At 43.5% G+C, this 16,738-nt stretch overlaps 1 protein-coding gene across 1 annotated transcript; it reads right to left on the bottom strand.

The window, feature by feature from the left end:
* Positions 1–4,174: 4,174 nt before the first annotated feature.
* elf3 (E74-like factor 3 (ets domain transcription factor, epithelial-specific)) lies at positions 4,175–9,627 on the bottom strand. The gene is made up of 9 exons (XM_039013169.1): positions 9,428–9,627; positions 8,867–9,042; positions 7,408–7,638; positions 7,140–7,226; positions 6,922–7,035; positions 6,656–6,742; positions 6,418–6,531; positions 5,763–5,964; positions 4,175–5,573 (listed from the first exon to the last, which is right to left on the bottom strand). The coding sequence occupies exons 2-9, from the start codon at positions 9,033–9,035 to the stop codon at positions 5,459–5,461; spliced, it is 1,119 nt and encodes a 372-aa protein (XP_038869097.1). The 5' UTR covers positions 9,036–9,042; positions 9,428–9,627; the 3' UTR covers positions 4,175–5,458.
* Positions 9,628–16,738: the final 7,111 nt, after the last annotated feature.

Here is a 16,738-nt window from a genome sequence, read left to right as displayed (position 1 = left end):
GTAGAATACGTAAGGTGCAATTTCGAAATTTGGTTCTGCATCAACAGTTTTTCTCTTATGTCAGTCTCTGATAGTCACTCAATTAGCCCATGTCAGCTAACATGTTTTAGATTGGTAAGATAGTCTAGTGGCCAGCTATCTATATTTGTAGTAATCAAGGTACAATTAGAGCCCGGGGGGCCCCCATTGATTTTGTTTGTCAGTCTCACTCAGATATCATATATTAAAAACTTCAAATATTTCTCTCCACCCTATGGCAAAATGTGTAGAATTGCAGGAAATTAGCTGTAAAAGTGCTAATTCTCCTCTCCACCCCATGGCAAAATGTGTAGGATTGAAGCAAAATTAACTCTAAAACGCATAAATGTTCTCTCCACATAAATGTTCTAAAGGTAGCCAGTTACATTTTTTATGGAGGTATATATGGAAGTAGTTAGGTGTCCCAAAAAATATGTAAATCATTTCCTGATCTTTCTTTTAGTCTCTAGGGGTTTAATGAGTGACTATTGAAAGGCCATGGTCACTGTCTCTCTGTACACACACACATAGAGAGAGAGAGAGAGAGAGAGTGGCAATTAAAGCTACAACCCCACCCTCGCTATATTTTTCCTGGCAGGAGACAGAAGGCTTCCAGTAAGTTACGTGCTGGAGTCACATTCTGGCAGCCCGCCAAATTCACCTGTTAGACAGGTATGTTGATCTAGCGGGGAGGTGCAGATACCCTTTGTCACCTCACTAAGGTGTGTGTATGTGTGTGTGTGTGTGTGCGTGTGTGTGCGTGTGTGTGTGTGTGTGTGTGTGTGTGTGTGTGTGTGTGTGTGTGTGTGTGTGTGTGTGTGAGAGAGTGTGAAGAGGGAATGAGCTTTGAAATCCCTATAGTGTTTGTTAAAGGTGAAAAGCCTTTTAGTCTTGTGTTCTGCACTTGGAAAACCACAGCGCTTTGATTTATGCATGTTTTCAACGGTGCTTTCAACACGTTACACATTACCACCCGCACTGGGCACAGACATCAATTCAACGTCTATTCCACTTTGGTTCAACGTCATTTCATTGAAATGACGTGGAAACAACGTTGATTCAACCAGTGTGTGCTCGGTGGTCAATCACAAGATGATTTTGTTGCTCTCATTAATCCTGGATGTTTCAGTGTTTTATTGTTTTGGTAATGGATGCGAATTCTTCCAGGCCTAAATGAGGCACTATCTTGATTTGTACAAGAACCTATGACCCAGCTCACCCAATGAAGAGTCTGGCATGGAATGGAATGCCCAGAAACTCCCTGCCAGAGTGTGGAGGTGTGTCTTCCTTAAGTGTGTGTGTGTGTGTGTGTACATGCACATGCATGCATGCGTGCGTTTGTGTGTGTGGGAGTGAGCATCAGACTGAGGTGTAAACCATGTCGCAGCAGTAAACCCCAACTCAACCTCAACTCTCTCCTGGCAACAGCGGAACCCTTGTAAAAAGTAACACATCTATAGTCTGTTCTCTGAAACGTCACACAACACATACACGCATAGATGGGCTCAAATGGGCCCAAACACACTCTCATCCACATGCATCACGTGTCCTTAAACATGCGCCATTCAATGAAAAGTGTCCATTTGAACTTTGATACTTTGAACTTTGATATTTTACGTAGAAATTGTGCACCAATATTGCATTTTAAAAGGTGGCAACGGAATTAAAACATGTCTTACCTTTTTGTAGTTAATAAATCCAATGTGAAAAGTGATAACTATAGTATCCTTAACTAGCATTAAAAAAGTTAATTCATTCTTCTCTAATTTAAAATCTCTCCCTTGTTTCTGAATCAAACTTGTAACGTCAGTAGGCTACGGTAGCCTATGTTTCACAGGGGCAGGTAGCTTGCACACGCAGGTAGCCTATACATTTTCAGCTGGCAGGCAGACACTGGAATACGTTTCTGAGTGACAGAGTGAGGGCTTTGCATAGAGCTTTTTTGTTGTTGCGTTTTTTGTGGAATTATGAAAAAAATCCAGGAACGTAAAAGAAGGTTATTAACCGGTTCCCATGCATTTAAAATAACGATTATGTTCCAGAACAGAATACATCACTTTCGTTCCCGGTTCTGATTCTGTTCATTGAAAAATGTTATTTTCCAGTTCTGTACCCTGAACCGGTTCCAATCTCTGATGGATACTTCAATAAATCAGATTTTTTTATATGAAAAAGTGGCAAAATCATGTATTTTGACATGTCCCTCCATGCACCCTCTATGACTTCTGGAAGATTTTAACCCACTTAACCCCAAAATGTAAAAAAAAAACCTCAGTTAATTAAGAACAAATTCTTATTTACAATGATAGCCTAGGAACAGTTGGTTAACTGCCTTGTTCAGGGGCAGAACAATAGATTTGTTTTACCTTGTCAGCTTGGGGATTCAATCTATCACCCTTTTGGTTCATAGCCCAATGCTCTAACCACTAGGCTACCTGCCAACCCACATTATTGTGAAGCCTTAGTTATTTTGTTGCTTTGACCAAGTCATTCATTATTTACTGTGATTAGTGATTCATTTACATCAGTCCCTCATTTAAGGTCAACCTTCTTAGGTGAACTGAACTTTTAATTTAATGTGGTGAAATTATTCCTTTTTACGTCCTTTTTATTTTTTTTTCAAAAGAAACATTGAACATCTAATAGTCAAATCATAGTGGAAAACAGGTGAGCTGGTTCTACTCTTTTTGCCATTTCCTGGTGTTTTGTGGTGGAAAACTGAGTGGGTCGAGGATATCACGTCAGGCTAGAAATGTTTCACTACTGAATGTTTGCATCTGATTGCCACTCCCTGTTGCACACAACAAGCTTCCATTTCCCCTGTCACATGGGGATTCGTGGCTGATTTATGATGAAGTCATCAAACCTGTTACGGTCAACCCTGTTACTTTATTTGGCACTTTTTTATTTAACCTCTTGAGATGGGAGAACATGTTTTTATGAAGTTGAACATGTGCTCTTTATGACAGAATGTGAAAATGAGGTGAAATCCAACGTTTTTTTGGACCAAGTTATACTTCTCAAAGGCACCGAATTGGTGGAACGGCCCTGCTATAAGACAGACAGTCTGTCACGGTTGCATGGCGTTTTTAACAACATGACAACAAGAGCTGCAAGTTCCATTCAGCTCCATTTAGTTCCATTTAACACAACGCGGTTATAACACGGTAGAAATGTAAAGGTCATTTCCTATTGAATCCGACATATGCAGCGTTTACCGTGAAAGTAGCCTCCGCTAACACAGGAACATTGCCTTTAAATTTCAATCACGCTGTAACGCTGAATCTCCGCCATATGTACTGAATAGAGCCCTTAAACCAACACACTCCAGTCGAGCCATCTCCAATCAATCCAGAATGCTGTGTGTTTGTGGGTGTGTGTGTGTATATATACATACATGCATACTGTACACTGTATGTGTTTGTAAGCAGCAGCCATCAGTTATGGTCCGTAGGCTGGGAATTGTCCCATCTGCCACACTACTCTACAATATGTCCTCTCAGTAAATACATTTGAATTGAGCCTGTACATGTACTGATGGATCATGTTTGAACAGCAAGCTTACTGTTGTGCTGTAGCAAATCCGAAGGGTAGTTGATGTTAAAAAGCAAACACTGACAATCAGTCATTACTGTCGCCAGGGTGATGGTAGCTCTAGGAGGAGTAGAAGCTTACTCCTGCGCCAACCAGAGACAATTGCAACTGAGAGACAGGTGCAAAGCACTGCTTCATGTTAAGTAGAAACTTGACATGGATCTGAAAACGGCAGTCGATTACATTTTGATTACACACCCAGGATGACCTCTGTACCAAATGTCTTGTTCTGTAAGTAAATAGGCCTTGACTGAGCCAGAACGGCCCAACTGTGTTTGTTGTCTTGTCTGACGATGGATGGCAGGAGTCAGACTGCCAACTGACTCGTCCTCCAGATGAGATGTTATACTGAGGTTAAACAGGTGGTTGAGACGTGGAAAAGACATGTCAAGGGAGAGAATATAACTTTAATATATTTTAATTTACCTGATGCTATTACACCGTTTGAATTAGGAGTGCTTTTAATTTAAGTTTATGTTCAGTTGGGGTACTATGCGATTCAAACTTCTATTCTTTCAAACATAATAGTAAATTTTGTACCAAATACACAAGGACACTTACATTATTTAAAACAGTTTATTTCCGTAAAAAGGCTCTTAACTGTACAAAATAAGACAATGTGCTGTACATACATGCGTGTGAAAATATCACAAACGATACAATCTGAGATTGAATTCTCATACTCATGTCATTGAGCGATCTAGAAGGGAACAGACCAGCTGAATAACAGAACTAATAATCATAAAGAGCAGGAGTTGAGTCGCTGAATTGTTTTAATCTGATGTAGGTCTCGTCTGGTGAGATACAAAAATATTAATATGGCTATAAAGGACACATACTTCATAGACAACATTCACAGTGACGTACACAACGTCGTATCACCAATAGTTTAGAATGAGTAGCCCTTCATTTTGTTCCCTCTCCCTCTTCTCTATCTTTTGTTTGTCCTCCATTTTGTCTCCTCCCTCCTTCATATCAGGTTTACAATTTAACACAAGACCTTATATACCCATAACTCCCAGAAGAGTAAAACACAACATGAGGCTCTTCTAACCATTGGCTCAATTTAGAAGTCAAAAGTTTGGCAATTAGCCATCTTCCAAATAGACATATAAAAATGATAGGCTGCACAGGGATAGACTGTCACTTGTTAAATATGAATAGAAACAAAAAACAATACAAACAGATTCATATAATAGCCAGTGCTTACATTGCCAGAGTAAAAATCATAATGCCCAGGTGGTTGTCATAGTGACACACAAGGTGAGTTATTCCCGCACAATGTAAGGCGCTTACCTAAATGCCTTTATTGTTATATTTAGCAGACGCTTTTATCCAAAGCGACTTACAGTCATGCATGCATACATTTCACATAGGGGTGATCCCGGGAATTGAACCCACGTTCCTGGCATTGCAAGCACCATTCTCTACCAACTGAGATATCCAGGACCATACAGACATACAGGACCACTATTATATATCCCAGAGAGAATATAACTGAAAACAAATAAACAGACACACCATCCTACCTACCACTGGTAGGCCCAGAGCGATGTCCACAACAATGCCTGATTCAAAATCGAAAAATACACATAATTACTGTACAATAACTGTATCGGTTCATAAAACCTACTGGAGCCAAAAACACTGGCTTAAATTTTCTGCAACACCTCCCCTGGAAGAAGAGAAGTAAGTGTCTTTATATTCTTTCAGGTACAGTAGAGCTGTCATCCAGAGACTGGGCCATCCTATCTACAATAGGACCCAGGGGAACTGGTCTGTCCAGTTTATACCCCCGCCACTCTTGGCCATTGGTCTCTACCTGTCCTGTCTCCTGCCTTGTATCTCACATGCCATGCAGCTCGGTTTCTTCCACCTTCCAGCCGGTGGAATTCTTCCCAAACTTATAGACCAGCCGTCTACCGTCCACTCTATCCAGGATCTCTCTCTTATAGTAGTATCTATAGGAGGGAGGGAGGCAAGAGAGCCACAGGTTATTCTTATGACCAGGCAATGGTTTATCATTGTCGACACAAAAACAAATCTAACTTCATCCTCAACTGGTTAGCTCTGTTTAGCTTGGTTGCTAGGATTAGGGTTTCCATGGCTAGTTGCCATGATGGTGCTACTATATCACCATGGTTTCCTACCTCATGGCGCGGCTGAGTTTCTCATAGGTCATGCTGCTGTTCTTCTTCTTCTGCCCCCACAGCTGGGCCACAGCCTCAGACTTGAGGAACTTGAAGACACCCTCACGGCGGTCCTCCCACTTCATCAGAGCCTGGTTCTGGTTCTGCTCTGGGTGGATCAGGATATCCCTAATGAACTCCCACAGGTGGGTCCCACGGGGCGCTATAGGGGGAGAAGGGAGAGCTAGCGTTAGGTGTGTGTAAGACAGCGCAGGTGTGTGTGTGTGCTTAAGCAAGCAAGGGGGAGGTAGAGCAGGTGTGCTTGTGTTTGTGTGTGTGTGTGTGTGTGTGCGCATGCGTGGGTGTGTTTGTGTGTGTGTCCGTGCGAGTGTGCATGTGTGGTTATTGGTCTATGACCTAAAAGCACCTGTGATGTTTTGACTGTGGCTGTTTTCAGTACCAGATGCAAAAATGTATGCAAATCATGTGACTGATAAAACCGTGCTTCTACAGAGCACCATTGAAAACAGTTGTTGACATTGGTGTGTGTGTGTGTGTGTGTGTGTGTGTGTGTGTGTGTGTGTGTGTGTGTGTGTGTGTGTGTGTGTGTGTGTGTGTGTGTGTGTGTGTGTGTGTGTGTGTGTGTGTGTGTGTTAGAATGAGAAGAGCCACTCACCATGTTTGCTCTTTGTGGAGGCCTGGTAGAAGTGTTTGGGGTCTCGGCTGAGTTTGGGAGGTCTTCCTCTGCCTCTCTTCTTCATCTCTCCCCTTTCTGTCTTTATGTGCACTTCTGTCAAACACAACGGTTCCGGAGTTCAGAACACCAGACCGACTTTCAAAGAGACATGCACTTTCAAGGCTCACCCGTCTGAACATCAAGAATGTGAGGTCCACTTATGAAAAGGTGCACTCACTTGCGATTTGAGGGTAGGAGAACTCTGGGTCAGACTCACTGCTCCTGGATTCTGGAGAGCTGGGGTTCTGGAAGCTCAGCATTCCACCTGGGGGCAGGGAGAGAGGAAGGAAAACACTTTCAACATGGCCGCTCCTTCGTCCTGCCTTGATCGATACAGGCCAAACCAATCACACACTGATCGAAGTGATGTGAGAACATTTGGGGGAAGGGAGATGAGAGGAGTGATGATAAAGGAGAAGAAGAGGAAAGAGGGACACCACTCACCTGATGAGGAGCTGTGCATGCTGTCGGACTCGTATCCGTTATCGCTGAGCGGCTTCATGTTCTCAAAGTTCTTGAAGATGTGTGAGAAGTCAGTGTAGCTGGTGTCTCTCACAACTGTAACAGTAACGTCACAATGTCAGTAAATGTGTCCTTTTTAACACTTGAGGCTTTGGCGTGGTAGTAGGAAGTGGGAAGAAAAGACCAAAGGAGGTGTTTACCTTCGTTCACTTCTACTGTGCTGAGCAGAGGGAAGTCTGGGAACTCCTCCAGGAAGTTGTCCAGAAGCTTACAGGTCTCATTCAGATCTGGAACCGAAATGACAGACACATAAATACATTTAATGACTGAATCATTACTATATTGACAAATCAATTGTCTAAATTAAATTACTAAAATGTCTGTGTCTGTTCCTGGAGCCAAATCTAAGATTCCCCCTTTTAGGATCATCAATAAAGTTGATTCATTTCACTTCCATCAGATCCTTACCGTATTTGGCCTTGAGTTCCACCAGGCTCTGGTAGAGCTGAGTCCCGAGGGACATTCCAAACATGTTTAACAGCTGATCTCTGGTCAGTTGGCAAAGTGTAGGTCCATCCATGGAGCAGTAGGACATGCTCAGTGTGCTGGCATCAAACTTACTGCGCTCCACGTGAAAACTGATCCACTCCAAAACGTTCTGCTTGCTCCAGTACTGAGGGTTCAGGTCATACCATTGAGCTAGAGGAGGACACAGAGGTGGAGGGGGGAGTTAGATTTGTGCACTGTGTGTGTCTGTGTATGTTTTTCTGTGTTCATGTGTGTGAGACATTCTGTCATTGTAAAATCACTATCCCTCTTTTGAGATTAAACAATCTTTTTTTATATAGCTTTTTCTTTTGTTGTTACATGTACATTTTACATACATGGCACTTTATTTTTTTTAACTATAGTTACATAGCAAGAATAAAGTAATTTGATATAGATTAAATCTGGATAGATAGTAATTACACACTATGTTTTCAGTCATAACTATTATAGAACATTTAAAATATAAAACCTTTGTCAATCTAACCACCCACAAGATGATAACTAACTCACGTTTTCCAAATAAATGACAACCCACCAAGAACCCAGATCCTGATCTGGACCTGTGAAAATCAGATTTTGTGGTTTCGCCAAGTCAGAATGTCTGGCTCTAGTTTATCTCTGCTGCCTAGTTTATTATCTCTGCTCTGCTGACGCTCTGTCCAGTCACCACTTATCACTAGCTATAGGCTACGGCAAATAAAATAAAGCTTGAGACGTCTGAAAGATGAAAAGACCGCATTCCTCTATTAAATACAAGTTAAACATTGTCCCGGGTTAATGATTTAACAGCCTTCTAAATGAGGTCATTGCAAAGTTCAGCCAATCCCCTGTCTGTCTGACAGTTTCGCTTAAGGATACGCAGTATGTTTAATGTGTGCTTTGACTGAGTGTCTGCCAACAAGCTCAGCCAATAGGTCTATCCAGGGTGAGACAATGGGAAATATCCACGGACTTCACCAGCCGACACAACGACTAAAACCAAACAACCGCCAAAACTCATGACTGAATAAAGATCCTCTAAGAAAACATTACACACATCCATACTGTGGTTTCCCAGGTGATCAACACACAATGACATATCATGGACTAAAGTATCCCACATGCTGATAACGAAGCAGAGAAAGTTACACATCCTCCTCTTCTGTCATTATTCAGTTTGTGTCTATAGTTTCTTCCTTCAATAGACATCGTAGTTACATCATCTTCTGGGTGCTCTCAGTTATTATGATGAGGCTTTGTTATAAGACACCTATAGGGTCCAGGTGACCGCAGATGAAAATGAGTTGTTAGCTAAATCTGGTGAAATGCTTTTTTTTTTTAATACATTGTCCATGTCAAAAACAAACAAACAAAAAAAAGTATTAATTACTGTTCTCACCCAGTATATTGGCACTGCATGAGGAAAGGTCTGAGAGGTGCAGCAGGTCTCCTACGGCGGGCAGAGACACAGTGGTGAGGCTGGGCTGCAGCGGCTCTGGGCTCCCAGTCTGGTACATGGTCATGTTAGCGTTGGTCAGGATCATACACAGCTCACTGGCAGACGACATGGGCTATCTACAACCAGGAGACAGTCCAGTTAGTATGACATTAGAATGCTGTTTATGGACATAGATTCATAAACAAATATGTACATGTCTTCTCTAACTAGGAGACAATTGAGTGAGCCATTCGGTGCGTATACAAGGATGATCAACATTTGGATATTGATGTGTTAGTGGAACATGCCTTATTATATTCATTGATTTGAAGTGGGTCACTGTGGTTGTACTTTGCATGTATGCGAAATATTTGTCTGTGTATGAATACACACCAGTTTTTGTTTCCTTTCCTCCGCTGTGCATGAATATACGCAAAACATATGCTGTCAAGATGCTTGTGACCCCCGACCAAAACACCCACCCCATTACTCCCCAAAGAGCACCTCCATCTCCACACGTACCTGATTCTGAGGCGACCCGACAGGTAGCGATGAACAGGTAGCGATGATAATACTCCACAGTTTGATTTAGAGTCCGGTGTTTGTGATTCACTCCGAGAGCTTGTCAGTACACGGTTAATCTTAAGTCTATTTCTTCTCTCTCTCTCTCCCTTTAGCTCTCTCTCTATAGAGTAAAATATGTACCTGTTGCTAGATTTACCTGTGTTTGGCTTTATAGCCAAGTAAGACAGGTGGGAGGGGCCAGGTCAGGGTAAACTGGGGGGGAATTCCATGGTACCATTAAGCCATGGCATGGGCCACACCCCCCTCTCTTCTCTCCCCCTCCCTCTCCCTCTCTTCCAGAGAACAGTGAAAACAAAACAAACCTGCCCTCCCGCTATGCCACCCCCCGACACACTCACACACTCCACGTAGTGCCTCCCGCCTCCCTCGCTCCTTCTCTCCAGGAGGAAGCTCAAGAGCGTTGGCGGGTGTGTAGAATGGCAAGACAAAGACAGAAGGAAGGGGTGGAATGGAGGGGCAGTTGATGGGTAGAGAGAGTGAGGCTGGAATGGAATTAATGGGACGGTGTCAAACACATAAAACACATCGAAACCACATGTTTGACTCTGTTCCATTCATGCCATTCCAGTCATTTCAATAAGCCCGCCTTCCTATAGTTCCTACCACCAGCCTCCACTGGGGTACAGGTACAGCATTCAAATTAATATCTTTTCATACATTCAGTTCATATCATGTTTTCCGTCACTTTATTTGGCAGTGACAATGCACAACAAAAACATAAGTCTCAAGAGTATTGAGAAATGATGCGTCGCACTAGATTTAGCTACTTTCCCGACATTGATACCTGCCACACACGCACTCACTTACACATGAGTGCACACACTCGCACGCACGCACACACGCACACACCGCACATGCACACACATTACCACCTCTGAGGTTTATTTCTGAGGAATTAAGTCATTTGTTCCAACATTTGCTGTTGACCTTAGCTCAGTGGACTGGTTCAGCCACAGCTCCACACATGTTTACCCAACGCAAGGACCTGACACTGCAAGGCATTCACTTGATATGGTTACCATGACGCAGGTTCAGTGGCCATTTTAAATAAGATATTCCAGAGAAATTGTCTGGCTTGCTAAAACAAACACAACATGAACTTTTCTGATTGGCTTTGTTTGCAGAGTCATAGTGGGACTTGTTAGGTGGTGGCAGAGATGTTGCCTTAAGAAATTAGTCCTGGATCCTTTGTTTGAACTTCCCTAGTCAGCTGCAACAAAAGACTGATGCCAGAGAAGAGGTAGAAGGAGCGGGGCCCTAGTCAGACTCAGATGGCTTGCATACCATCCATCTATTCCGAGTATATTACTCGCTAATGTTCAGTCCCTGGACAATAAAGTAGACAAGCTCAGGTCGAGGATCTCCTTCCAGAGAGACATTAGGGACTGTAACATACTCTGTTTTACAGAATCATGGCTCTCTCCGGATATATTGTCCCCGTCCATTCAGCCAGTGGGGTTCTCCGTCCATCTCGTAGACAGGAAGAAAGAACTGTCTGGTAAAAAGAAAGGAGGATGGGTTTGTTTCATGATTAATAACTCATGGTGTGATTGTGGTAACGTACAGGAAATCAAGTCCTTTTGTTCTTCCGATCTGGAAAACCTCACCATCAAATTCTGATTGTATTAACTCCAAAGATAATTGTCTTTGGTCATCGTCACTGCCATGTACAGTACCAGTCAAAAGATTGGAAACACCTACTCATTCAAGAGGTTTTTCTTTATTTTTGCTATTTTCTACTATGTGCCTGCTCCCGCTTTCGAGGGCGCCAGTCTGCCCAGCACTGTGCACTCCTACCACCATCAATACGCACACCTGTTTCCCTCGTCACGCGCATCAGCGATTCATTGAACTTACCTGGACTCAATCACCTGCTCTCATTACCTCCCCTATATCTGTCTGTTCCCCAGCTCTGTTCCCCGCTTCAGCATTATTGTTGTCATGTCGTTTTTGTTCCCCTTGTTCTGACGCTGTTCCTTTCCTGTTCCATGTCCGTTCATAATTTAATGTTCACTCTCCGTACCTGCTTCTCTACTCCAGCGTCGGTTCTTACACTTGGCATTCTCTCAACCAGCTTTATGATGTAGTCAACTGCAATGCATTTCAATTAACAGGTGTACCTTGTTAAAAGTAAATTGATGGAATTTCTTTCCTTCTTAATGCGTTTGAGCCAATCATTTGAGTTGTGACAAGGTATGGGTTGTATACAATAGATAGCCCTATTTGGTAAAAGACCAAATCCATATTATGGCAAGAACAGCTCAAAGAGAAGCAAAGATAAACTACAGTCCATCATTACTTTAAAAAATGTTTTACAAATAAAGAAAAATCATTGAATGAGTAGGTGTGTCCACATTTTTGACTGTATATTCCCCCCATTCCGACACCGCAACGACCCTCAAGGAACTTCCTTGGACTATGTGCAACCTGGAAACTGCATATCTGGAGGCCTCATTTATTGTAACTGGGGACTTTATTAAAGGAAATCTGAGGAAAATGTTACTGAAATTCTATCAACACATCTCCTGTACTGCACATGCAACATCATTGCTACTCTCCCTTCCGGGATGGCTACAAGGCTCTCCCCAACCCTCCCTTCAGCAAATCAGATCCCACCCCTCCCCACCTATAGGCAGAAACTTAATCAGGAAACACCAGTGGTAAGGACTGTTCAATGTTGGTATGACCAATCGGAATCTGTGCTTCAATATTGTTTTGATCACTAGGACTAGGAAATGTTCTTGATTGCTTCTGAGAATAGTATAGATGTATACACTGACTCTGTGACTGGGTTCATCAGGAAGTGCATAGAGGATGTTGTTCCCACTGTGACGATTAGAACTTATCCAAACCAAAAACTGTTCATAGATGGCAGCAGTCGCACAAAACTGAAAGCACAAACCACCGCATTTACCCCATGGCAAGGTGACTGGGAACATGGATGTGTACAAACAGACCTGCTATGACCTCTGTAAGGGAATGAAAGAGGAAATATTACAGTATAAGGACAAAGTGGAGTCTCAATTCAATGGCACAGACACAAGACGTATGTAGCAGGGACTCTGACAGTCACAGATTATAAAGAGCTAAACACCTTTGCCCGCTTCGAGGGGCCCGCCGATGTGGGCCCCCATTGCTTACAAGGACTGTGTGCTCTCGTTCTTCGTGGCAGATGTGAGTAAGTAATTTAAGTGTGTTAAGAACCATATCACCTCCACCTTGACCAACACCCTTGACCCACAACGATTCACATATCGCTCCAACAGATCCAAGGACGATGCAATCGCCATTGCACTGCACACTGCCCTATCCCACCTAGACAAGATAAATACCAATGTAAGACTGCTGTTCATCAGTCTTGTACACCATAGTGCCCTCCAAGCTCAGGGCCCTGGGTCTGAACCCCTCCCTGTGCAACTGGGTCCTGGACTTCCTGATTGGCCGACCCCAAGTGGTGAAGGTAGGCAACAACACCTCTGCCACGCTGATCCTCAACATGCGGGCCCCACAGGGGTGCTTGTTCAGCTCCCTCCTGTATTCTTCACCCATGACTTCGGGGCCACACACTTTTCAAACTCAATCATCGAGTTTGCTGATGACACAACAGTGCTAGGCCTGATTACCAACAATTATGAGACAGCCTATAGGGAGGAGGTGAGAGCCATGGTGGAATGGTGCCAGGAAAATACCCTATCCCTCAACAAAACAAAGGAGCTAATCATGGACTACAGGAGACAGCAGAGAGAGCATGCCCCCATCCACATCCACATATTGAGAGCATGGTGCGGTCAGCCTAACGCATCACCCGTGGGCACACTGCATGCACTCCAGGACATTTATAGCACCCGATGTCACAGGAAGGCCAAGAAGTTCATCAAGGACCTCATTCACCCAAGCGACGGCCTGTTCACCCCTCTACCATCTAAAAGGCGGAGAAAGTACAGGTGCATCAAAGCTGGAACCGGTAGACTGAGAAACAGCTTCTATATCCAGGCCATCAGACTGTTAAACAGTCACCACAAGCCTTAGTCCCTGTTCTAGCTGGCAACCACCCGGTACTCTACCCTGCACCTTAGAGACTGCTTCCCTATGTACATAGAGCCCTGCTCATTGTGCACTGGTCACTTTAATGATGTTTACATACTGTTTTACACACTTTATGTACAGTTTATACTGTATTCTAGTCATGGCTCATCCTAGCCCTCACCCTCCGATCCAACAGGTCCCAGATGTGCTCAATGGGATTGCGATCCGGGCTCTTCGCTGGCCATGGCAGAAAACTGACATTCCTGTCTTGCAGGAAATCATGCACAGAACGAGCAGTATGGCTGGTGGCATTGTCATGCTGGAGGGTCATGTCAGGATGAGCCTGCAGGAAGGGTACCACATGAGGAAGGAGGATGTCTTCCCTGTAATGTACAGCGTTGAGATTGCCTGCAATGACAACAAGCTCAGTCCGATGATGCTGTGACACACCGCCCCAGGCCATGACGGACCCTCCGCCTCCAAATCGATCCTGCTCCAGAATACAGGCCTCGGGATATCGCTCATTCCTTCGACGATAAAAGCGAATCCGACCATCACCCCTGGTGAGACAAAACTGCGACTCGTCGGTGAAGAGCACTTTTTGCCGGTCCTGTCTGGTCCAGCGACGGTGGGTTTGTGCTCATAGGCGATGTTGTTGCCGGTGATGTCTGGTGTGGACCTGCCTTACAACAGGCCTACAAGCCCTCAGTCCAGCCTCTCTCAGCCTATTGCTGACAATAACTCAGGCAGTTGTTGTTGCCATCCTGTACCTGTCCCGCAGGTGTGATGTTCAGATGTACCGATCCTGTGCAGGTGTTGTTACACGTGGTCTGCCACTGCGAGGACGATCAGCTGTCCTTCCCGTCTCCCTGTAGCGTTGTCTTAGGCATCTCACAGTATGGACATTGCAATTTATTGCCCTGGCCACATCTGCAGTCCTCATGCCTCCTTGCAGCATGCCTAAGGCACGTTCATGCAGATGAGCAGGGACACTGGGCATCTTTCTTTTGCTGTTTTTCAGAGTCAGTAGAAAGGACTCTTTAGTTCATAACTGTGACCTTAATTGCCTACGGTCTGTAAGCTGTTAGTGTCTTAACGACCATTCCACAGGTGCATGTTCATTAATTGTTTATGGTTCATTGAACAAGCATGGGAAACAGTGTTTAAACCCTTTACAATGAAGATCTGTGAAGTTATTTTGGATTTTTACAAATTATCTTTGAAAGACAGGGTCCTGAAAAAGGGACATTTCTTTTTTTGCTGAGTTTATATACACTGCTCAAAAAAATAAAGGGAACACTTAAACAACACAATGTAACTCCAAGTCAATCACACTTCTGTGAAATCAAACTGTCCACTTAGGAAGCAACACTGATTGACATTAAATTTCACATGCTGTTGTGCAAATGGAATAGACAAAAGGTGGAAATTATAGGCAATTAGCAAGACACCCCCAATAAAGGAGTGGTTCTGCAGGTGGTGACCACAGACTACTTCTCAGTTCCTATGCTTCCTGGCTGATGTTTTGGTCACTTTTATCGTTCAAATATTTTTTATTGAACACACACAGGAATGGTGTATAGGTATAAAAGGCAGGTATACAATTTTTATCTAAACATAAAAGAGCAGACAGAAACAAAAAGACCCAGAGTTCTGGGTACAAAACAAATATTACAAAACAAGACATACAGAACAAGGACAGGTAGAAAGAAAGAGGGTAGATGTCACCCCCCACTTATTCCCCCCCTTTATCCCTCCCCCACTTCTTCCCCCCCTTTATCCCTTCCCCTTATTCCCCTCCCGACTGCTCGGGTGGCGGTGCCAGCACATGCTGCCCAAAGGTGGATTAAAATATTACAATTGAGAGTGCGTTAAAAAGTACAAATTCACAGCGCCGAATGGTCCAAGTAAGAGAGGAAAGGCTGCCAGATTTGATCAAATGTTGATAATTTATTATATTTATAATATATCTAATCCTTTCTAAGTGTACAGTGTTTGCCAATTCGCTGAGCCATAATTTGGTAGTGGGCGCTTCCTTCTTTTTCCAAAACAACAAGATTAGTTTTTTTGCCGAAATGAGACTGTAAGAGATGAGTTGTTTTTGAGGGTTGGTTAATCCGTTTAGGGAATCAGACACTCCCAGGATTATCAGAAGCGGGTCTGGATCAATTGAAGTCTCCAGAACTTCAGAGAGGATCCTAAAAATTCCACACCACTAACCATACAAGCTAGAGCATAGGGCAAAGCAGTGGAGTAGTGTACCCTGTGCAGCCTGACATTTATCACACATAGGGGATGTATCAGGAAATATCCTATGCAGTTTGGTTTTGGAATAGTGTAATCTGTGTAATACCTTGAATTGTATGAGACGATGTCTGGAGTTAATGGAGCAGGTGTGGATATACTCCAAGCTATCTTCCCAGTCTGCCACCGAAATGTCAGTCCCTAGTTCTTCCTCCCATTTTGCCTTAATGGCATCTGTAGAAGGTGTGCTAACCGATTGAAAAGCATCATATAAACGAGATATCAGTTTGTCTGAGGTGGGGGATGTTTTTATGCATCCGTCAAACATGGAAGGCTTAGCGTTCCCAAATGTTGGGAGGTGTTTTCTAACATAGTCTCTGATTTGTAGGTATCTGAAAAAGTTACTTCTGGGAAGATTATAAGTTTCCCTCAGCAACTCAAAGGAAGCAAAGGTCCCTTCTATATATAAATCCCCTATGGTACTTATCCCCAACTCTCCCCATTGCTCAAAGGTGTTATCAAGGTTAGAGGGGGCAAAGGAGGGGTTCCTGGCAACAGGGAGCATGAATGACATTGGTCTAAGCTCAAAGTGGGTTTTAATTTGCTTCCAGATTCGGACTGTGCTATGTATAATAGGATTGTTACGATAAAGTGACCTCTCCAGATTGACAGGCGACAAAATCACAGCACCAATAGAGAAGGGGTGACACTCCTCCCGCTCCATACTAAGCCAGCTGGGTGACGGACGTGCGTCATCCAGCAAAAACGTAACAGCGCGGAGGTTAGCGGCCCAATAATAAAATATAACATTTGGGAGAGACAATCCTCCTTCCATTTTGGATTTGCAGAGGTGTTTTTTACCTATCCTGTGTGTTTTATAATCCCAGATGAAAGGATTGATAATTGAGTCCAGTTGTTTATGAAAGGATTTAGGTATGAATACTGGGATGTTCTGGTATAGGTAGAGCAGTTGTGGGA

The sequence above is a fragment of the Salvelinus namaycush genome, chromosome 2 (assembly GCF_016432855.1).
Source record: "Salvelinus namaycush isolate Seneca chromosome 2, SaNama_1.0, whole genome shotgun sequence".
NCBI classification, from domain to species: Eukaryota; Metazoa; Chordata; class Actinopteri; order Salmoniformes; family Salmonidae; genus Salvelinus; species Salvelinus namaycush.
Note: the sequence above shows the minus strand (reverse complement) of the source record. Positions and strands in the feature narration are given on the sequence as shown.

What these genes read in the sequence shown, in the direction of transcription:
- elf3 (XM_039013169.1), bottom strand. Translation starts at nt 9,035, where the DNA reads ATGTCGTCTGCCAGTGAGCTGTGTATGATCCTGACCAACGCTAACATG. An exon ending in GGAACTCAAGGCCAAATACG is followed by an intron (nt 7,227 to 7,407) that starts GTAAGGATCTGA and finishes TTTCGGTTCCAG; the next exon opens with ATCTGAATGAGACCTGTAAG. An exon ending in CTCCACAAAGAGCAAACATG is followed by an intron (nt 5,965 to 6,417) that starts GTGAGTGGCTCT and finishes CTCCCCCTATAG; the next exon opens with CGCCCCGTGGGACCCACCTG.